The following is a 23,275-nucleotide window of genomic DNA, read 5'->3' on the forward strand; positions in this document are numbered from 1 at the left end:
GGGAGACCACTCTATGTTACTCTCGTCGAGTACGAGATGAGGTACGGTAGGGAGACGGGATTCTCAAATCTTATGTTTGTTGGGGCTACAAAGATGGGTGTAGGTAGCGTATTTGCATACTAAAGTTATGGTAACGTATTACTGAAATGAAAATTATCAAGACATAGATTTGGAGCTTCCAAGAAATTGAAAATACCCTTGTTTTATTTGATGACATTTTGATTGGATTTGAAATTTTTTGATTTGACAAATACATTCCCATTGTTAACCAATATTATACATATTTATAAATTGATGAAATTACCAATGTAATTTTGTTAAAAAAAAATATTTCACCCAGAATTACTTGTTGAGTTATACAGAGTTTTTGGACAATTTTTATAGATGTTTAGTCTTGCTGTTTCATGACTAACTACATTTTGCAATTTGTTCTCGATAACGTATAAAAATGCTATAATTCTCATTATATGAAACGGAGCTTATCTGTTGACCATATTCAGCAACGCTAAGTATGTTAATTTCATATTTGATAATATAGTGAGTTTACATACACTTGAATATTTATTCAAAAATATAATGAAGGCATATTCACTCTCCAGATACGAAACACCAATTCCAATCGATATTGTACACACGGAGCTTACCTGGTTTAGTTCGTATCCGCATTCTTTCAGAGACTGTATTATCCTTTCGTTGCTAGTTCGTAAGATTTCCATAAGAACATTGTCAGGAAGCTGAAAATACTTAAACGACCTAAATATATGTTGACGATTTCAGTTTGTTTCCCTGCCAGACATGATTTAATAGGCTACTATTGCCAAGGAACTTAAGCTGTCATTTGTGCACAGAAAAAAGTTACTAATGATTTATCTGTATATCTGGTCAATACTAACCGCAATTTATCGCTCGGCTAGAGGAGAATATTGCTTAAGCTCAATCAGTTGAGCGTCAGAAAAGTAATGCAGTAAGACTTGAGTGATCGATAATTGACCCGATGGGAAAATGATTTATACAAAAAAACTAAGACATCCAAGTCCAATCTTACCATTCCAAATTGTTGCAAACACATCATGTCGGGATTAATATTAAATTATACTTTATGTAAGATGCGAATAGTTGTGTATCAAGTCAAAGGATCTTTTTTGGAAAACAATGTCAGGATATTCGAAAATCGTTGCCAAATTGTGAATAATGTAACCCTGGGACATCTTTATTTTGTGCATTTAATTATGGTAAAAACAACTTTTAATTTTTTCACATTACCTTGAACATATCATTTGGTATTATTGAAAGTTATATTGACCAAGAAAAATACAAAAAGCTTCTTAACAATGTTTGCAAACACTTGCCGTCCCCTATGGTCATGATATTTTATTTCTAATTTATGGCCAGTTATTATTGCTTAGTATGATATTCATTATTTATATGAAGTTGGTTCAAAATCCGTTGAGGTTTACTCAAGTTATCGTCTGGAAACGATTTTTTTTTCAAACAATCTATTTTTAGTAACAGTGAGCTTTGTTGTTGACCTTTTGACCCGAAATTCAATCCAAGCTGTATTTTCTCATATGCTACCATCATTGTTTGATGTTGGTTCAAAAATTGATTTTGGACTGAAGAAAGCCCTATATAGTGGCTGAATTTATATTCCATAGAAATGATTTTTGATTTTACTTTGAATTTATGTTGGCCTTTTATTTCGGATTATTAATATACTAGCTTTATACCGTTTGTATCTCTCTGGGAACTAATACTTTGTGAGGAAATCTATTTTTAGTAACAGTGAGCTTTGTAGTTGACCTTTTGACCCCAAATTCTATCCCAAGAAGATTGATAAAAATCCGTTAATCTTTTCTCAAGTTATCCGGACGGACGGACGGACAGATATACAGACAGACAGACATAATATCAAAGGGCATTGTTTGGTAATGCTTTCATATGCTAATTGTGGGAAGATACATGCCACCTTGAGAACGGCTAATCCGACATACCTGCTAGAGTTCATCCTTCCAGTAATGACAACCGAATATAGTTTGAAGCTAATATCGATATATAATAGCGATTTTATAGTAATATTTGCACTTTTAATGAAGAAAAAGGCATTACCCAGGTATTGAGCTTTAGGTTAAGTAACCATCATCTGTGATTGCTATCACGACATTGTACACACAGAACTTACCTGTTTTAGTTCCAATCGTCCTTCTTTCAAAACCTCTATCATCCGTTTGTCACAAGATCGTAAGATTCGTATAACAACATTATCAGGAAACTGAAAATGATATACAACATGAATATATGTTAATGACTTAGGAGTTTTTCCTCAGCGACATATGATCCAAGAGGCTACATTTGCCAATGAACTTAAGTTATCATACGCATATAAAACAAAAACAATCATATCCAGAAGAAACAGAGTCAGTGATTATTTTTTCATAAAAATGTAGGGACTCAGAAATGATACCTTACGGTACCTTCTAAGAAATCGTTGTGACCCTGGAAACATGAGGACGAGTTCATTCCTAAACTTCTGCTTTCGCGTTACAATGTTAGAAACGATCGCAAACATGTCAATGAAATGAGTTATTAATTATAATCTTAAAATGAAGCCAGCATAATTATGAGCAAAGAGAGCTGTATCATTACTGTACGATCGGATGATAATAAAACATTCCTGTGTAATATATGCGAGAGACAATGCTTTGCATCTGCCAGGTAGACTTCCTAAGTATAAGCATTTTCCGGTCCTACTCTTGCCATGAGATGAAACATCTGAAGATATTTTTAAGATGTACCAAAGTCTGTCAGAATTCGGAATGCAAATTGGTAATTATGATAACATTCCAGGGGCTATGGAAGGAACTATGTCCTCATATTGTGATTACAAAACCCTGGAAATACACTACTTCTGTCAGCAGAATCACGAATTTGCTCTACAATTAATAAATAGTTAACCCCTGGTAAAACAGGAAAAAAACTATTATATTGGTATCTTGCAATGTATGTGTCAAAGGATGAAGGAAACCATTACAGCGAACAATGTAGACGCATTCGTAGACCACAAAAGGACAGGATTGCACAAAATAATGTTCTTAATTTGAATTTCAATTCTAAAATTGTATCATCAGTACAATTTATATTTATTGATCAAGAAACAAAAATGATTATGAGGTTATATTACATTGCTTTCAGATGCAAATCATGAGATGATAAATGCCACTTAAAACGGCTAATTTCACATAATGCATTTGTTGAATATGTTGTTGTCCTGCTAGAATTAATCTTCCCAGTAATGATAACTTAGTATAGCTGACAGCTAATATTGATAATTTGATATCGAGTTTATAGCAATATCTGCGCTTATAATGGAGAGAAATTCACTTTGAAAGTATGGGACACCAAGTTCAATAACCATTTTCTGTGATCGCTGTCACGACATTGTGCTCACAGATCTTACCTGGTTTAGTTCCAATCCTCCTGTTACCATCACGTTTAGCATCCTTATATCGCGATTGTCTACGACAAAGTCAAGAATCTGAAAACAGATATACGACATGAATATATATTTGGTGATAATTTTTCCTGACAGAGATATGATATAACAGGCTACTGTTACCAAGGGACTTAAGCTGTCATATACATAAGAAGATCACAAGTCATATACATATGTACTGTGGACTGTGATAGTATAATAACACGTATGAAACTTTACTTTAAAGGTTATAAAACATTTTTTTAAATATGCTACTTTTGTGTTGATATGTGTTTGTTGCGATGCACTTTATGATTTCCAACAAAAAAAATACAGGTTATTTTTGACGTAATTTCAATAAAATGTGCTTGAACCACAACGACTCTTGCCTAGAACGATCGCATCGCTTATCGCCCCTGATATCACCAGGTGACCGTAGATTCGTGACGTCATCTGAGACAAACAGCTGTGAAAAGAGCCGGGAAATTCAATGGAGCAGTGTTGCGGTATTGACGATTATGAATATTTAAAACAGTCCCGCTACGTGTAGTCTGTGATATTGATATGTTTGAAATGTATCCGTATATAATATACAATCTATAACATACCCTGATATAATAAAAACGATCGTTTACTTATTCTAATCGTCATATTCTGAGCTATAAAATTATATGTTCAGTAAGTCAAAAGCCATTTGGCATCGTGTATTCTACGGGTATGACAACTCAGGTTTGAGGGGGTTGTGCTTGACTTTTGTCTGTAAATTAAAACTCTAAACATAGACTTTGAAGTTTATATCAACAAGAAGAAATAAAAGTTTAAAAGAAAATGGACCCAAACAACAATGATATTACATGCTACACGTACAAACATATAATGCATATTTATAAAAGTAGATCCCGCCACCCTTCATACCCTATCTTAAACTCTATCATACCGCGACAAACGTGCCCCTATCCCACCTTATGTATGTACAAATGTACTACACACCTCTTTATTTCTTATTTGGAGCTTAATCCTTCAGAACACCGCACAGAAAGGGTTAGGCTAATTTATTTTTTTAAAGTTCTGTAATGAGTTTTACGGATTTATACGACAAAATTTCGGGGCTTTCCATGTACGAAAATAGAATAACATGTACAGTAGTAACAATATACGCACAACCGATAAAAAAGACGGGACAAAACACAGCTACTAGACACAATGACCTAATATGGATGACATGTACTCATGAACAAGATACACATGTAATAGTTCAACTAACACTAGGCCATGAAACAACATATTTCTTATAAAAACACAAATCATTCACATGACCGCTTCATTATATTATCTAACCGTGCGCAGTTTTGGAAATGACAAAACTGTCGACCGAAGTAAATTTTAAAAGTATACGTACAATCCACAGGGATTTGAGAATTAGTTAGTTTATATCAAAATGGACACACTAGATTGCCTATTGACCATAGGGTCTAGATAAAAAATATTATCTGTAAAATTCGTATTCTACATATACACGAGTTTATGTATAATATAACAGGAAATTAATGAGTACGCAAAGTGGCCAAATTGGTGAGCATTGTGGTGTTTTGGAGGTTTTGGGGACACCCTCGTGAAAAAAATATTACGATTTAGAATGGCTGAGATATGAGTTTCACGATATATTTTGATGATTTTGCAAGCGTCGAAGGCGCCAGATTTTGCTGTTTGGGGGGTCCGAGAGTGTCCCCCGAGAAGGAAAAGGATATTACCATTTACAATAGCTGAGATTAGTTTTACAATGTGTAATTACCTGCATGTAAAAAAGATAATTGTGAATGTCGTCATATCATTATGCAACGCTGCTTGATCTGAACATATCGGCTTCACACCATCGGCACATTGTTGTGTAACACTTGGAAAGACATATACACAAATTAATCTTTTCAGAGACATTTTTTGAAATAGTGGAATCTCTTGATGGACATTTTTAGTCTAGTTCATGCGTTATTGAACTTTTATTATTAAAGGTTCGAACATTACGTGCTTGAACGTTTTCTAAAATGAAGTATGAAAAAAGTGCAGGAGGACCCTTTTTTTCTTTTAAATGTGCATTTTTAGAACATTTCAGTCGACGAAAATGGGGGGCAAAAAGACATGGTGACATGAGGTGGGCCGCAATAATTATCCATTTTCATTACGATCTTTTTTTGCGCATAAAATTACCAGTATTTATATCAAAACTCCCCGGTTAATTTTTATGTGTAAACTATAAATTACATACATGTACAGTCGTATTACTGCAGGATGGACTTACTAGGAAAGTACTACTTATTCATTTGTGAAAAATGACGTTATGTTTAACCCCTCACATGATACTCCACATGATATATGTACTCGACATAGATGACATCATCATTCACATGTAGTGACGTCATTTTATAGGTTGTGACGTCAATAATGTGTCATTATGTAGGGAATATATCACGCTACCCAATAAATCGAAATATAACATATTTTCCTCTGATTGTCTCCGATGACGTCAAAACTCATTGAAACTCAAGGAAGGTAAGTCAAAGAAAAGTATCTGTCGTCAAAAAAGACAATATTATGAAGATTGCTTTCATTAATTTTTACTATTTAGAGACAAAATATAAGCACATATTGAACTGATAAATGTTTAAAGAGGACATACTAATGTTTCTAGAGTATTATCTCATTTTCCATATCCCTTCTGTTTTTATCCCCTTTAGCCTGTAGCATTTCATTTACATACCGGTAACATTAACAAAATATGCATGATCCAGATTAGACTTTTAGTTGTGGGGCCCGTTAATTGCGATAATGATTATAATTTCGGTATACTTTAAATTTTGATGATCAACGCAACTATGTTAATTAATTGAAACACTTAAGGAAAGTAACTCATATATATAGATGTGAAATAAATCATATAAAATATTGACTGCAATACTATACTAATGGTTGTATGTAAGAATGAAACTGTAAAGCATTACAATTTTATTTACATAACAGTATATTTTTTTTTGAAACGCAAACCTTAATAAACAGACGAACATTCTTCTACAGAATAATGTTCATAGCACATGCACACCTTATATATTTTACATATAAAATGAGATTTTTTGTTTCAATGTAATTATATTGATATAAAAAATTGATTTTGATCATCTTATATTGACAGGTAATGCGATACCAGATGTGAATTAAGGGAGACTGACTGCCACCTTCAGAACGACTAATGCCACACAGGAAGCATTGCCCCGGTACCAGTATTGCTTTCCTCGTTCAGATGGCACGTGCGAAGTATTTTGATTTAAATCTTTAGTTAAGTTGATGAAATACCAAAACAAATATAAAAAACCTTTTTACATGTTATAGTGAAGGTGATCCTTATGCATCTTTGATCTTCATAAGAGGGTTGTGACAATTTGAAGTAGCTCACCCTCTTTTAGTAATAAGACCAATTGAATAGATAATACTACTACTACTAGGAAAACACTTCTCTGGGAGAGAAAATGTCATGGATTTTCTTAATGCAAAAAGACGCATGCTCCGTCAGATCATATTTAACGCTATCGATGCCACGCCGTTCGCTAGCTTTAACACTTCCTGCCGTGCTTTATCTTGTGATTTGTAGAAGGAAGAACAGGCACAAAGATGCCCATGTCGAGTGTCCAGAACATGAATCATCGAACACTGGTCTGGTGTGAACAAACATGGATGTACCGACAAGACCAAAGAAGCATGTACCAGTAACTGAATGCTTGGAGGCGTGTTTATCACTATGCACGAGCAAAACTGAACTGCTTATTAGTATAATAAATGCAATATTTATGTATACCCATGCATTGTTCCAACAGCTGCTACAACAAGCAAATGCACTGTGCAAAATACTAGCATTAATTTAATGCTTTATCTCGTTTTCATAAGAGTCTTCCATTTTTCTATTATTACCCGGGGTTAATCAATGGACATGCCAGGTTTAGGGGGTGTGTGGTAATGGGATTACATTACTTGGAAAAAGCTTTCCAACTACGGTTAGTTCCTGACCGCGCTGCAAAGGGATTCATATTGTTTTTTTTTTCTTTTATGATAAAGTGGACAAATACATAAGTAATTGTTTAAATGTTGATTAATTTTGCTTTGATGCCTATGTCGTACTTAAACCTAAATAGATAGAAATATAGTAATTTTGAAGTATTTATAAGGAGTGTCAACATTGATATGATAGCAAAGGATCTTTTCTACTGCAGTTTCAGTTATCTGTCTCGAGAATAGGTCCTACTGACGAACAAATATTTACATTTCCGTGTATTCTTTGCTTTATAACCTTACCAACTGGGAAATCGTTTACATTTGTGTAAACGCAGTCGGTTCTCGCTCAAGAATACATACACTGGAACACTGACTTCTGCAAGTAGTGTTAATGCGCATAATATTTGACCTATACTGTTTCTGTATTTTTAATTCTTAAATTAAACAATGTGAATGCAATGAGTATCTTAAATCACATTTCATATAATAAAATATTTGAGAAATATTGCATTAATACAATGAAAATGATAGTGCTATTATGGAACTATGTTTTGTGTACTTTCTGAACTTCACAACATTTCCCGCTAAATTGGAGCCAGCTGTTCCGGGTTTCCATAATTGACCGGCTGTTACATCAATCGTATAACGTTGAAAAAACGAAGTTTCATTTTATCAGAACATTACATTTAAAAGAAAAAAATGTAAATATAAAGAATTATTTTTGTTTTGTTTTTGTTTACTGGTTGTGTAAACTGCATTTGTTGGACTGATATTTCAACATAACGCGCTAACGCGCAACATTTAAAAATAATTGTACAAAAATGCAGTTTACACATCAGTAAACAACAAAAAATGAAAATCATTCCTTAAGTATTTGCAGCACATTGCCTGCCGTATGACGAGAATCAAAGTTAATTTGAATTTCTACCTCAACGGTGTTATTCAACTCTCAGGACATTGAATAAACGATGCAGCTATTGATTAATAATTTGTTTATACCACACGTGGAATAAACTCTGTACGCATTCCATTTCTGATTGGCTGACACGGTGAACTTTGACCGATCTACTTATTTCTCAGTGTCATGTCATCATTGTCAGCGTCATCAATAATCAAATGACGTCATCCTATGTTGTAATCGCCACTTGACGTCCAAAACTGATGTTGGAATATGTATCGTGGTCGTTGTGTAAAAAAACGTGACGTTTTCATACATGTTTAATTAACCTTTTGTACCTAATAATACATTTTGACGGGATATTAAATTTCATTGATAAGTTGTGTAGATTTTTAAGTGTATGAAACGAACTAAATCTGGATGTTAATGGCTTGAGGCTTGATGATTATCTGGCGGGGGAAATAGACGATGCCGTGTATGTCCGACATGAGTTCAAAGTTTTAATTTTCTGGAGAGACAACTATGAAGATTTGAACTCAAATAAGACGTTTATTGGGTATTATTTGGCCCCTAAGATGTTCCTAATTAGAATGAATCTGATATCGATGAGTTCTTCATCAAGTGGGTGATCTTTTGAATAACTAATTTAAGTGTCTTTTGAAATACTGAAATTATTTACTTCACCTTGGTTACATATCCTCAGTTAAATATACGTTTAACGTAGGCCCTTCCGATATTTATATACGGCTCAAGGACGAAGACATTATTTGTGGGTAGAAAGAAGTGATACAGGTCAGCACTACATCGCGGTTTTTGAGTATTGCATCTATCGTGTGGAATACATTACAATATTCAAACAATCCACTCATTGTGTAACCTCTATTTAATCTAAAGCAGATTATTCTGACATTAAAGTTTCGCCACGATGGCACGGTGGACGGAAAATCATGACCTTTAGAGTCAGTTGACCTGATAAAACACGCTTAAACACTATAGGTTGATTAGTTAACTTTCACTGACGCTATTTATTCTTCCACCTGGCTTAGATCAGCATCACTTCTTTTTAAAAGTTTTACAACTTTTTTTTCGTCTCCGTTCATTACAGCCTTTGCTAAGTCAAACGTGTCCTAAATGACATCATGAAATCATTATGCATATTTAAACGTTCCTATTCCGTATAGAACAAAATTAAAATCAATATATTATTCGATACAAAAAATGCTAGAATTGCATAATTTAAACGTAATGTTTTCATTATAATAGCACTGCAAACTAAATTAAAAATCATTACCTTTTGATCGCGTGATTTAATTTGATAGAACAGAAAAAACACCATATCCAAAAGTCGACATAAACTTAAAAACGAATAAATAAAAAGAATATAAGTTCCCACAAAGCAATTGCTGGATCAATCGCGAAATCGTTACAAAAAACCATGTACATAATATCTACAACGGAAACATAAAAGGAAACATAAACGTAAATATGACCCACAGGGCATATTTCCTGTAATTATCACATTTAGTATTACTTGATTTTATTCAGGATTGCTTACATTTTATATCTCAAAACGTTTCTTGTAAAATACCGATAACACTTTATAGAGTATCTAGGATGCATTAACTATATTATTTTTATTATATTAAGTGGAATAGAGAACTTCCAAATATATCGACTAATTTCTTTTTATAATTATGTTCTAAAGTGACATAACCCAGGTGTCTTACGTTAATGTAGGCTTTCAAACAGTATTCAATTTGTTGATTTTCCTGTTGTCCTAGTAGTAGAACTCATATATCTCGATAATGACAGCTGAATGCTAAAAGTGATGTTTGATATCGATTTTGTAGTAATATCTGCATATGCAAAATTCTGCACAAGAGCTTACCTGTTTAGTTTCAAACCTCCTTCTATCAACACCTTTAAACATGCTGCTATCGGTCATATCTACGATACGCATAAAAACAGTCGCTAGAAATCTGAAAATAATATACGACATGAATATATGTTTGGTAAATATTTGTTTTCTTTTTCAGAAATATGATTTACAGTACGCGTCAGGTTTATTTGTCTTCATCCACTCACAGAGTTACGAGTGTCACACGAGTGTAGGGGATTATTGTAGCCCATGTTGCAGCCTCGGAAGTTTTACACCGAGCGCGACCTGGCGGAGTCGACTGATGTAGGGGTATTACGATCGTAAAATATAGGTGTGTCAAGAATCGCATAGCTGTAGACATGATATTGTTGCTGGCAGTAGGTTACTATTGCACCTTACCTATGTCGATTTTATAGTAGCTGACACATCACTATCCATACCCATATGTCGCTTTAATGAATGAAATGAATTATGAAATACACTATTAGGATAATATACGTGTGCCTTGGTTTCTTGACAAAGATGTACACGTTTCTGCTATATTGTCACCCAAAATTTGGACATTTTTTATGTTCCTTAAAATGTAGCTAAAATTTTAAATGTTACATTTCCCCCACAAATTTGTAATTATAATGGTTAATTATTTACACTCTTCAGAAAAAAATAATACAATTTGATGACATAAAACATTATTTTGATGCCTTTTTGGATCAAAAAGGGAACCCTGTCATACACCTCTACTGGGCAACTTTAATTTGGCCACAGCATTAGTGGGCAAAATTTCCATTGTTCGTGAAAGAAATCCTTTCATTAGAAAGGATAAATACAAAGAGTTGGTGATTTCATATTCACAAGCTCTGAGCCACCTTGAAAACGGCTTATTCCACATTAAAACGTACTTTTTGAATTTGATGTTGTCCTGCTAGTATCCATCTTCCAAGCAATAACAAACTGAATACAGCGCTGAAAGTTGAAACACCAAGTTCAATAGCAATTTTCTGTGATCTTTGTCACGACATTCTGCACACAGAGCTTACCTGATTTAGTTCCAAATCTCCTTCTATCAACAACCTTTATTATTCTGATATCGTTCATAAATACGATACGCCTCAAACAGCCGCTAGAAATCTGGAATTATGTAAGACATACATTAATGTTGGTATATTTTTTTCTTTTCAGAAAATATGATTTACTGTACGCGTCAGGTTGTTTTGTCTTGAATCCACTCCCAGAGTTACGAGTGTCACACGAGTGTAGGGGATTACGATCGTAAAAATATAGGTGTCAAGACTCATTAGCTGGAGACATGATATTGTTGCTGGCAGTAGGTTACTATTGCACATTTACACTGTGTCGATTTATAGTAGCTGACACATCACTATCCATACCCATATGTCGCTTTAATGAATGAAATGAATTATGAATATACCATTTTAATTATACCAATCCAGATATTTCGTTACCATCGACAGCACAATTATATATTTTACCCTAAAAGCTGATACGAAATATAAGCCTTTTCCTTTTTCATTTTCTTATTTTCAAGGACGAAATGAAATGAGACACACATAATATATACGTGTTCTTGGTTTCTTGACAAAGATGTACAATTTTCGATAATCAATTATATAGATTTGTAAAAAGAAACCAAAAATAATATTTGGATAGGTGAATAGGTATGATTCAATGCAAATCGGTCGATGGAGTACTCTGTATAGGGAGCATTATTGTATAGAAACGTTTTATAATAGTACAAACTTTAACATAAGAAATATATACGTTTATCATATGTATATAATTGTATTCACTTAGTGCAATTCAATATGTTCCAGTAAAGTACATGTATTATTATTGATACGCATACATTGGCAGAAATACAAACTGTGTGGTATATATAAATTTATATACAATATACAATGTATGGTATAGGGGTGACCACTCGAATTTGAGCCAATGTCAGCCTGTGTTTCAGCCAAAAATCGACTGATTCGGTCGACAGGATTAGTGCCCGACACTGTGGCGGTGTTTGGCAACTAAACCACCTGATGCGTACTGTAAACAGGCTATAGTTACTAATGAAACTGAAGCTGTCATATACATTGAAAGCAAAACAAACTATTAATGATTCATCTGCCAAATAATTTCATAGTTCATAATGAAAGGACCTCTTTCACGAACAATGGAAATTTGCCTACGAACCAATTTTATTAATTAAAATCTTGCATTTCAAATAACAACTAAATACACGACATATTTAGTAGTATTATTAAAGTGAACAGTCGGGCAAGGATGGTTTAAGTCGGTAAAAATGGTGTGAATGTATCCAGTATAATTTCTTATGGAATAGAAAAAATAAACTTCTTCGTCAAAATCTGTCTGCGTACGTAGAAATTAATTTTCAAATTTGCAAAATGTATGCAAAATTTTACCATGGTTATATAGCAAACATAATTTCTGTCAACAAAAAATATCATTTAGTTTTTATCAGGGATGTATTTTCAATATTTTACACACAGAATTTTATTTTCTAATCACTTCATTTGAAATTTGGTAGATTTAGAAAAAAGAGCCATTACCATATCTAGCCCTTTCTAAAATAATTTAAAGCCGATATTTTTGAAAACGATAAACGGTTAGTAAAATAGAATTTAACATTGACTGACGCTAAAAAACTCACCTGGTTTGGATCAGCACCACGTTGTAGAAGATGAACAACCTTTTCGGTGTCTCCATCCCGTACAGCCTCATATAAGTCAAACATGACCATCTGAATTATATAATAAAACATTATGCATATTAAAACGTTCTTATTCCGCATAGAAAAAATGAATACATTATTGGATATACAAAAAACACATATGAATCATAAAAATGACTATTTATTTGTGTAGCATGATATGAAAAATACTATTTAGGAAGGAATAATGAAAATAAAAAAAAAAAACAATATTGAAAAAGATAATACAAAATGAATATCTACAGTATATCAAATAATGCCACACAAAATATCTTGTCTGCTATCACACTAATTGAGAACCCCATTGGTATTACTAGAACTATATGAATAAGTCACTGAAATGAATTTTTAATACTTAGGTTTGTTCAATAAAAATAGTGATTAAAAATAAAACATTTTTTAAAATCCACTAAATATATTTTTTTGTAAATATTTTTTTGTGTAATAAATGTTTATATTACACTGAATAATGCTATATTCAGCGTATGACATCTTATATTTTTATATGATCGCTCTAGTTATCTTCTTTCCCTAAGCCACTCTGTTAAGAGACCACTCTCTATCAAGAGAACCACTTTTCGATTTCTCTTGAGTGGTCGCTTTAAGACAGATTCGACTGCTGCACTATGTTTGAATTGCATGATTTAAAATCATTGCATTATAATAGCACAGCAAACTGAAGTTATAGAATCACGACGTTTTCGATCGGTAATTTAATTTGAGAAAATCCCACCTAGATATCGATACAAGCGTGAGTTCGATTTTTCTTGGAAAAGCTTCGAAAACCGTTCAAATATCAACTCCTAAACTGGATACATTAGAGTTAAGTGACAAATTTGAAGAGTCGTGCAACACTTGTTTACCTAGATTTAAGATAGAATGATCTAATCTCTTGTATTCGATATTGGAGAAAGAAGGTAATTGTGTACTATCGCGCCACCAGTTTTACACTGGATGCTTCTTTCCCTGTGTCCAAGGTTATCAAAAATATCAGAGCAATGGAATTAGAGAAAAAAACAGTAAAAAATATGTTGTTTCTTTTGTGTCACTTTTGGGAGTGAACAAATAACTATCTAGTTTTTGTTTCTAAAGTATGGAACTGATAGCAGATATGAACTGTCAAATTTATGTTTTCTGTTCGTCCCGACTGATATAGACCATCGTAATTTTATATAACTTATTTCTTTGTATTTTGGTCAGTAAATTCTATACATGAATATTAAGTTTCCTTACAATTATAAAATCATCATGACTTTTTGTCGGTCTAGGGATTCAAACATTAAATTTTGTTTAAATGTATTACTAAATAATTCTCAAAATTTACATGCTCATAGCTCTTCATAATGTTTTTTTGGTTATTTTTTGTTGCACTTCTTAAAATTTGTAAAATTTGTTCAATAGTTTCCTCTAAATATTTTTAAAATTATTATTATTTTCCCTAGTAGATGTTTTTTTTTTAAATTTAAATCTCAAGCATTGATTTTTCCATATTTTTTTTTATCTAACGACAAATTACTTTCTAGAAAAGATTTAAAATCAATGTTATTTGTGTCGCAACAAAGTTCTTCACTGGTTAAATGAAAAGCGAATGGAAAAGGAAAAATAGGATACATTTAATACTGAATGGAACTGGCTTGCCAAACAGTTGACGCGTGTTGTTGTACATGAGTATATACATGGTTAAGAGCTGATGAACAACATCGTCCCTAAATGTACCCTATCATTGATATATAAAATAAATCAATAAAGCCAGCCTTCCTGATTATTTTATACAGACAGCGCTCTGTCTCCCGGTCGCCCAACTTCATCTTTCTTCAGCACAAAAAAAACGCACATTTCACAAAGAGAACATTTAATAATTTGGATAACTTAGATATTGGGAATGATACAAAACCAACCTATTCAGATATTGCATGGTATATTATGTCGACCTCTAGCAATTTCTTCAGATATTGAGGAGTTCTTTTGAATAATTCAGACACCATATAATGCATTTGACCTTTGGAAAATCTTACAAAATTACACACACAGATATTGACAGGTTCACTTTGATTGCTACCCTTCGTCACATCTTGCTGAATGATGACGTCACAATAGCTTATCATGACGTCATTGGAAAGTCCGTTTTCGCTATATTTTAGTACGACATTGACCTGGTGGAATCTTATATCAACCCCAAAGGTTATTGTGACGTTATATCACCTGACGTCACCATTTCTGTATTTGGGTACGACTACGATGTTATGGAATCTTTTATCAACCTGGGGTGATGTCACGAAGTATAGTATGGAATTGTTTGGGGGATATCGTGCTGTATTAAGGCGGGACAGTTTCAGCCAATCAGGAGCGTGTAAAAACACACAGCCATATAAAATATGATTTATCTTTTGTTATAAAACATGTCAGCACACAAACCTGCAATATATGCGCATATATGTGTTCTGTCGCCTTGCTGAGACACGCCATAGTCTATAAAAGTTGAAGTTCCTGCTACTGATAAGCGCTCGGCATTTAGGGAGTAGGACAACTGGTTCGTCCGTTGTCAGTATAATATGACCGGGTTGGATGTGTTGCTTAGTGTCTTCGACAGCATGTTTCAGTGATATACATTATAAAAAGGAAAAGAGTTCCACTATACAAGAAGACACAACACGATTAAACTGCAGTCTCCCAAAACACTCACCGCGCACTTCATACACACAACACACAACATACATGGGAGGCCGTCTTTAAATGATCCTGGCTGTTAATATGATGTTAATTGAATCAAACAAACAAACAAACCAAGTTCAGTATTAGGTATTCACACTTTTCCCCTTCAACAATTGAATATTATTTTTCACTTTAAAAGGTATTACTCGCTTTACTTCCCTTGTTCGAGTTCAATACTTTTCCTAATAAGGTGGAAATGACATGTGCAAAACAAGGTATGTTGTTCATTAGTTTCCTCTGAACGTCTTCTAATCATTTTTTTTATTTAACAACCCATGTCTTTGGCATTGCTTGTTCAGTTTTTGATATATCTGACAATCAATCACTTTTTTGAAGGTTAATATAATTAAGTTGAATCTATGTTGCGACACAGTTCTTCACTGCTTAAACCTAATTCGCAATGCATTCCTTTAACTCGTTTACTTAATATAAAAAGGCAAGCAAAGGAACAGTAGGGGACACATAAGTTAAAACTTTAATGAAATCCGCTTACCGGGGAGCTGTGGAGGTTTTTCTCTAGAACTGTATCATCACCTTTTGTTTTCTTTTTTACTAGATGTCCGTCCTTCAAAGATAAATACCCAGATATAAAAATAGAGTTTAAAAAAATGTACTCTATCGTTGGTTAAATAAATAAAGATAGCCTTCCTGATTATTGTATACAGACAGCGAATTCGCCCAACTTTCTCTTTCTTCAGCACAAAACAACGCAAAAATCACAAAGAGGGTCTTCAATTATTGGGATAACGTAGGTAAGTAACACGTAATTATTTAGGATGAATATAAAACGGCTTACCAAGTGATATATATATATTGTGTTTTTGTTATATTACATGTTAAATAATCCAAGATATAAGTCGTAAGGTATCCAAATACTCTTCCTTCGGTTCGATATTAAAATTGTCTTTCATTGCTTTAATGTGGTCCCAAGTGTTATGAGGTTCTCTTCGTACTAGCACTACAAACCTGACGATAGGAGTTTAATAAGATTAACGATGAATGAAACATACTCACCGAATTGGCCTTTGGTTGATTCGTGTACATATTTGGTTCCCCCTGAACAGGCTCGTCAAGCTTTAAGGATTTCATTTTTACACGTTCCTGAAGTTAATGTTTCAGTACACAAACATCATATTTCTAATTTGATAGATTTATCATAGCGTCGATATTTAATAGGCTAAAACAATCAATATATCCAATATACATTCAATAAAGACAAACTGAATAGAGCATTAATTTTCATGAAATAGCAAAATCGTTCATTTTTCATTTATTTCTCTTTGATACTTATGATAACCACTTTTATTTACAAGTCGTCATCATAGTAATCGGTTTTATCATCATCCTATATTATTTTGACCATTTTCTTAAATGAAAATGAAAAACAAAAATCATGCTCCGCTATTCTATTCTGCAGATAACGGACAAACAAGCCACCCCATCCCTATCTGGATTATCGTTATTTGTATAATAATATCAGGTGAGCGGTGGGTATTGTAATATCCACATGGACATTATATGAACTATGAAGTGAGTTTGGTCGATGAACAAACCCTTACACGTAGAAAGACACCGCTTTCATTGAATCAGCCCAACGGGAGACGTTTGGGAGAAATAATAGAGAATAGATAACTGTCATTCCATTGAATGAACCAAAATTCGAAATGAAAGTTTTTATTCTAACGTCGTATGTGTAGATCATTTTTTGATGATACCACATAAGAGCCTGTTGATAATTCTTTATGAACACCTTAACGGGAACGAAACTGTTTGCATAACCAGACGACCTACCTCTTCAGTGTCGTCAGCCATTGTATGTTCGTTGTATTTCCGCCTAATTTAGTAGTATGTAGTCACCGATAGACTATCATGCTTCATCTGCAAAATAATGTTATAATTGAAAGGAACTTATTGTTATATGTTACATTTTTCAAAGTAAAGTTTAAGGTTTTACTATGAAAATATATGTGGTAATGTTCACCAGAGTAAAAAAATATCACATTGATATTTTCACTTAGAATTGAGCAATTAGAATCCAGCATGTACAGTGAAAATATTGGTTTGGCCGGAATACCTTTATCAAAAATATGAAACCGAACTATACGTGTATATTTCATATATATATTTGATATATAACTGTGTTGCATTATAATAATTTATCATAATTTACTTGAAATTTGTACCAAATGCGTGGAACATAATTAGAAGGCGGGTAATCACTGCTGATAGATATATATTAACTGGTATCAGTTGCCCTAGTTTAGACCTAGACCTACTTAAAATAAAATAAATATGATTTGCCTTGTTTCTTGATAAATCACATCGCTCCACACCCATGATAAATATAACAGTTTCCACATCACTCGATGAAATTTAGGTGTTATTCATAAAGAAACAAAGAATTATCCTCTATGTATTGTAATCAATCGACATCAACAGTGACTTGCCTTCAAAATGCCTTCTTTCGATACTTGAAATGCGATCCGTCTTATACTGCGACTGCTTAGCCTGCAAATATTTGATGAGTTGCCTGCATCACTTCCTTAAATAACATTTATAAAATAGACATTTACATGTGTTATAATTTTAGCAAATATTAAAAAAAAAAAAAAATTCGGTAAACACCTTTTCAAAAGCTGATATGAAACAAGGGAGTTAAAAACAAAAAAACACCCGTCCTAGATCGCTTTAAATTAAAAAAAACTATCATAGTATGGCAAGTAAAACATTACAAAGTTCATAAAATAAGATTAAAGTTGTTTATAGAAATTAGAAAATGTTCCTAAACAAATCCTATACAAATTGATCCTTTTGGCTTTGCCCCTCAAGCACAAGGGGCTCAGCCCAACCATTTGTATAATTTTCAGTCAGTACCTGTAATATGCTGGCATAACGGTTAGCTAGGAAATGGTCAGGATCCGGAACCTACTCCGGATATTACATTGTATGGTGTACTTGTGTATTACGTCACCAAGCGCTGGGTACAATTGAAATAAAGCATGGTCTAGCATGAACCAGTGTTCGTCTTTCTCACCGGGCTCATTCCATGAAGCTGTATAGTCAATACGCTTCATTTTGGGGACGAGCATATCAGAAGAACTTGTAGTAGAACGTCCACACGTAAAACTGTGAGTAATGGCCCAAATAAAGTTAAATAGTGTTGATAAATTCAACCCGCACGATGATCCTTCCCAACTAGACCAGTCGTCGAAAAGATGACTTCGGGGATTTGAACTCTTTGCAGTTGGAAAAGGGGTAACAGATTCTACACAAAAACGTGCGTTGTTACTGCATTGTGCAGGCATTGAAGTACAAGATATTTTCTTTACTTTGACAGAGGAGGAGAACGATGATGTTTATCAGAAAGTGACATTAATTTTGAATACATATTTTGAGCCAAAGGCTTATGTTCCGTATGAAAAGCACTGTTTCCGAAACATGAAACAGGAGGAAAATGAGACAATCGATCAGTTCATAACACGACCTAAGCAAAAAGGGAAACCATGTAAATTTGACAAACCGGATGAACAAATTCGTGATGCAGTCATTGAAAAATGTAGGTCAAATAAATTACGCACAAAACCACTGGAAAAAGGTCATGATTTAACACTCGATCAGTCAAGAACGATGGCTAGTACGATGGAGTTATCCGTCAAACAGGGCCATTCTATGGAAGCTCAGGAGGGGCCGGTGAGCTCAGTAAATCATGTTCAACATAAAACTTTAAATCCTAATCACAACAGATGTTTTTGTTGTGGCGAGGCAGGTCATCTCGCCCGAGAATGTCTTGGAAGAAAAGAAAGCGACAATAACTACATATCTGGTCCAAATACTCGATGTCACAGTCGTGCTCGTGATCGTAGTCAAGGTCGTGGTCGAGGTCATACTGAAGGTCGCAGTCAAGGTGTTTGACCAAGGCTTAGGTAAAGTCGAAGGCACGATAGCCAAATTCTATGTTAACGAGTATGAGGTTCCGAATTACTTCAAAGCACGCCCCGTGGCGTATGTGCTCAGAGATAAAATTGAGAAGGAACTTGAAAGGGTGGGAAATGAAGGTACAATTGAATCAGTCGAATTCAGCGATTTGGCAACATCCATTGTTCCGATAGTGAAAAATGATGGTAACATTAGAATTTGTGGAGACTACAAGGTCACGGTGAACCAAGTCGCGAAGTTAGATAACTACCCCATTCCCAAAACTGAGGACCTCTACACAACACTTGGGAAGGTACAGAGTTTACAAAGCTTGATTTCAGTCAAGCCTATTAGCAGTTGGAGCTGGGCGAAGTACACGACGATCAACACACACAAGGGGTCTTTTTTTAGATACAATAGTTAACTCTATGGAATCTCATCAGCACCCGGAATTTTTCAGCGTACTATCGAAACTATTCTCCAGGGAATTCCGAATGTTGTTGTGAGAGTCGACGATATTCTGGTAACAGGTCGTACCCGAGAAATCCACTTACAGAATTTAGAACAAGTTTTAGTGAAACTTGACAAGGCCGGTGTACATTTCAAAAGGGATAAGTGCATTTTTATGGCACTAGAAGTGCTCTACTTAGGTCGTCGAATTAATCGCGACGGCATTCAACCGTTTGAGGACTAGGTCAAAGCGGTTAAAGAATCACCAGCTCCTACGAACGTCAAGGAACTCCAGTCATTCCTAGGCATGTTAAATTATTACGCATTTTACCTACCTAACCTGTCGACCGTGCTCGCACCGTTACATGAACTATTAGTGAAGGAGACGAAATGGAAATGGACGGGCGTCAAATCAAGGCGTGGAACCAAGCGAAAGAGAAGGACTTGGTCATATCATGTGATGCCTCACCTTATGGTTTAGGGGCAGTGCTGTCTCATGTGATTAATGGTGAAGATAGAATGATAGCGTATGCTTACAGGACACTCGCTCCCGCTGAGAGAAATTATTCCCATTTGGATAAGGAAGGAGCGTCAGTGATTTTTGGAATTAAGAAATTTCATCAATATCTGCTAGGTCTACACTGATCATAAGCCGCTTCTAGGTTTAATGAGCCATTCCGCATATGGCTTCAATATCGCGAAGGCAAGAAACACGCAAATCGGATTGAGTGTTTACCACTCATGATACTGTTACGTACGTTCTAACACCAGAGACACCATACTCGTGCTGGACTACTTAGAGTCAAATCCTGTCAAATCGGAGAACATAGCTAAATGGACATCGCACGATACATTGTTACAACGCATGGTTACGTGTATGTACACTGGGTTGTCAGAGAGATATCCAGTGGAGAACATGCGTCCATATCATAACCGCCGGACTGAATTAAGTCTACAGAACGGATGTATATTCTGGGGCAATCGTGTCATTATACTTCCTGAGGGTCGAACAAAGTTGTTACAGGATCTACGTGAAGGTCACACCGTGGTGGTACGAATGAAAAACCTGTCGAGAAGCTACTTTTGGTGCCCCGGGTTAGACAGCGATATCGAGACAAAAGTCAAATCTTTTAACGATTGTCAACTCATCAGCGCGACAGCCGTAACACCGCTACACCCTTGGCCATGGCCATAATCTCCATGGTCGTGTCTGCATATTGATAATGCTGGTCCGTTCAAAGGTCAAATGTTTTTAGCTGTTGTGGATGCGCACAGCAAGTGGCTAGAAGTATACCCTACAACGACATCTACATCTTCTGTAACGATTGAGAAGCTACGACAAGCATTTTCACAACATGTACTACCAGATGTCATCTTATCTAATAATGGTACGTGTTTCACTAGTGGTGAATTCACATAACAGCTCCGATTCTTCCATCATCAAATGGATTAGCTGAACGCTCTGCTCGCGTGTTCAAAGAGGGCATGAAAAAAATGGATGGGACTGTTGGTTCACTTAACACAAAATTACAGCGTTTTCTGTTAGCATATAGGACAACCCCTCAAACCACTACTGGCAAAACACCAGCTGAACTTTTGAACAACAGAAAGTTGAAAACAAACCTGGACTTGATCAAACATCCCAACAATGATGTCCGTGAACATGTCGAAAGAAAACAACAAACACAAAAGGAATATCATGATCAACATGCGAAAAGTCGTGATCTAGATGTAGGGGAAAATGTATTTGTGAAAAACTTTTATGGATGTCCAAAGTGGTTATATGGACAAGTAGTGTGTAAAACGGGACCTGTTTCATATACAGTGAAATGTCCAGAGGGAAACATTGGACGCCGACATATCGATCAACACCGTAGTCGTCATTGTCACATTCCAGTTGAGGAAACCTTATCCGAACATTCCGAGGAAATGTTGGAACCAGTCGGGAGTCCAGATACATCTGTTACAAACAGTCATCAACAGGGAGACATCACTGTATCTATGTGTCTGTATCATCGCGTCATCTCGGCTTTCCTAAGTCTCACACCAAAATAAAACTTGTATTGTCAGATACTAACCGTGAATTATGTTTATCCTGCAACCATTATGGCATTCAAACCGAAAGCAAACTGACAGTTATTTACTTGGTTTCGCTCGAAGCGAGAAGCTTCTTTGATGTGGAGGTAAAGACTCATTCACTAAACCGAATGAGAGTGTACTCTATTTTACTGCACTGGGAAATAAATAAGCGCATTCACAAAAGGTATCTGCAATTATATTCAGTGTGATATATATCACTCAAATAAAATGAAAATACTCAAAAACAATAAATACCCAATAAAGAATTACTTACAATACATAGCTTTGCCATGAGCCAAGAAAACGACGACACCGCCATACAAACTATTCTATATCGTAAAAATGACGTTTTTTTTTCTAACTTGACCCAGAACTTGAACCTTCGGGTAAATGTGACGTTACGTTTTAGCGGGACTGAATGACGTTCCATTCACCGGAAGGTTCAAGTTCTGGGTCAAGTTAGAAAAAGTTCCGTCAGATATGAAACTAATTCACGTGATCGTATTGACGGATAAAGCATTTCGTATTGACGGATAAAGCACAAGTTTATCCGGCAGTAGTTATCGGTTAGTATGTGGGACAGTTGCAGGATAACATGTTGTATATGACATAAAATGTTGTATATGACATAAAATGACGTCGTTTGTACATTACGTACAAATGACGCTTGTTACCGTCATACATTGTGTGTGCATTGTCTAATCGACACAGTCCAGTTGTGACGAAAAACACAAAAATATATCTTAAGAACCGAGATTGCGTGCATATTCTCTTTCACCATGAACGATGATAAGTTTATGACAACAGTTCTTTTAGTTTATACTTGTCAAGAAATGTTTGTATGCACGTTTGTAGAATAAAGTTAAATGCAACACTTGAAATAGATGTTTAATAAATATCGTCATATGTGTTCAGAGAAAGTTTTAACGTTAGCAGTTAAAAAAATCTTTAAATGAGATTCCAGAACATGAAGATGAAAGGATCAACTGAGAAAGAGGGGCGGTTAGAATGGTTGGAGGTTACGGAAATTGTGTTACAAGTTAATTTAGGTAAAGAATAAAATAGTTTCAATCGAAGGTCAAAGACAGTCAGTGAATG

At 34.7% G+C, this 23,275-nt stretch overlaps 3 protein-coding genes across 3 annotated transcripts; 1 reads left to right on the forward strand and 2 right to left on the reverse strand.

The window, feature by feature from the left end:
- Nucleotides 1-479: 479 nt before the first annotated feature.
- Nucleotides 480-9,584, reverse strand: LOC138311554 (uncharacterized). Its single transcript, XM_069252863.1, has 4 exons — nt 9,443-9,584; nt 3,455-3,532; nt 2,180-2,269; nt 480-734 (listed from the first exon to the last, which is right to left on the reverse strand). Exons 1-4 carry the CDS (start codon nt 9,503-9,505, stop codon nt 480-482), a joined length of 486 nt encoding a protein of 161 aa, XP_069108964.1. The 5' UTR covers nt 9,506-9,584.
- Nucleotides 9,585-10,295: 711 nt separating this feature from the next.
- On the reverse strand, nt 10,296-17,620 carry LOC138311551 (uncharacterized). The gene is made up of 6 exons (XM_069252859.1): nt 17,525-17,620; nt 16,748-16,834; nt 16,227-16,298; nt 12,962-13,051; nt 11,322-11,412; nt 10,296-10,384 (listed from the first exon to the last, which is right to left on the reverse strand). The coding sequence occupies exons 1-6, from the start codon at nt 17,543-17,545 to the stop codon at nt 10,377-10,379; spliced, it is 369 nt and encodes a 122-aa protein (XP_069108960.1). The 5' UTR covers nt 17,546-17,620; the 3' UTR covers nt 10,296-10,376.
- A 3,972-nt stretch (nt 17,621-21,592) lies between these two features.
- On the forward strand, nt 21,593-22,153 carry LOC138311555 (uncharacterized). The gene has a single exon (XM_069252864.1). The coding sequence runs from the start codon at nt 21,593-21,595 to the stop codon at nt 22,151-22,153; it is 561 nt and encodes a 186-aa protein (XP_069108965.1).
- The last annotated feature ends 1,122 nt before the right edge of the window (nt 22,154-23,275 follow it).

The sequence above is a fragment of the Argopecten irradians genome, unplaced genomic scaffold (assembly GCF_041381155.1).
Source record: "Argopecten irradians isolate NY unplaced genomic scaffold, Ai_NY scaffold_0046, whole genome shotgun sequence".
Classification (NCBI taxonomy): domain Eukaryota; kingdom Metazoa; phylum Mollusca; class Bivalvia; order Pectinida; family Pectinidae; genus Argopecten; species Argopecten irradians.

Coding starts and splice junctions, on each gene's coding strand:
- LOC138311554 (XM_069252863.1), bottom strand. CDS start 9,505: ATGAACGGAGACGAAAAAAAAGTTGTAAAACTTTTAAAAAGAAGTGAT. Junction 2,270..3,454: donor GAGGATTGGAACTAAACCAG/GTAAGATCTGTG, acceptor TATCATTTTCAG/TTTCCTGATAATGTTGTTAT. Junction 735..2,179: donor GACGATTGGAACTAAAACAG/GTAAGTTCTGTG, acceptor AAGTATTTTCAG/CTTCCTGACAATGTTCTTAT.
- LOC138311551 (XM_069252859.1), bottom strand. CDS start 17,545: ATGGCTGACGACACTGAAGAG. Junction 16,835..17,524: donor TGGCTGACGACACTGAAGAG/GTAGGTCGTCTG, acceptor CATTAACTTCAG/GAACGTGTAAAAATGAAATC. Junction 16,299..16,747: donor ATCAACCAAAGGCCAATTCG/GTGAGTATGTTT, acceptor TTATCTTTGAAG/GACGGACATCTAGTAAAAAA.
- LOC138311555 (XM_069252864.1), top strand. CDS start 21,593: ATGGATGGGACTGTTGGTTCACTTAACACAAAATTACAGCGTTTTCTG.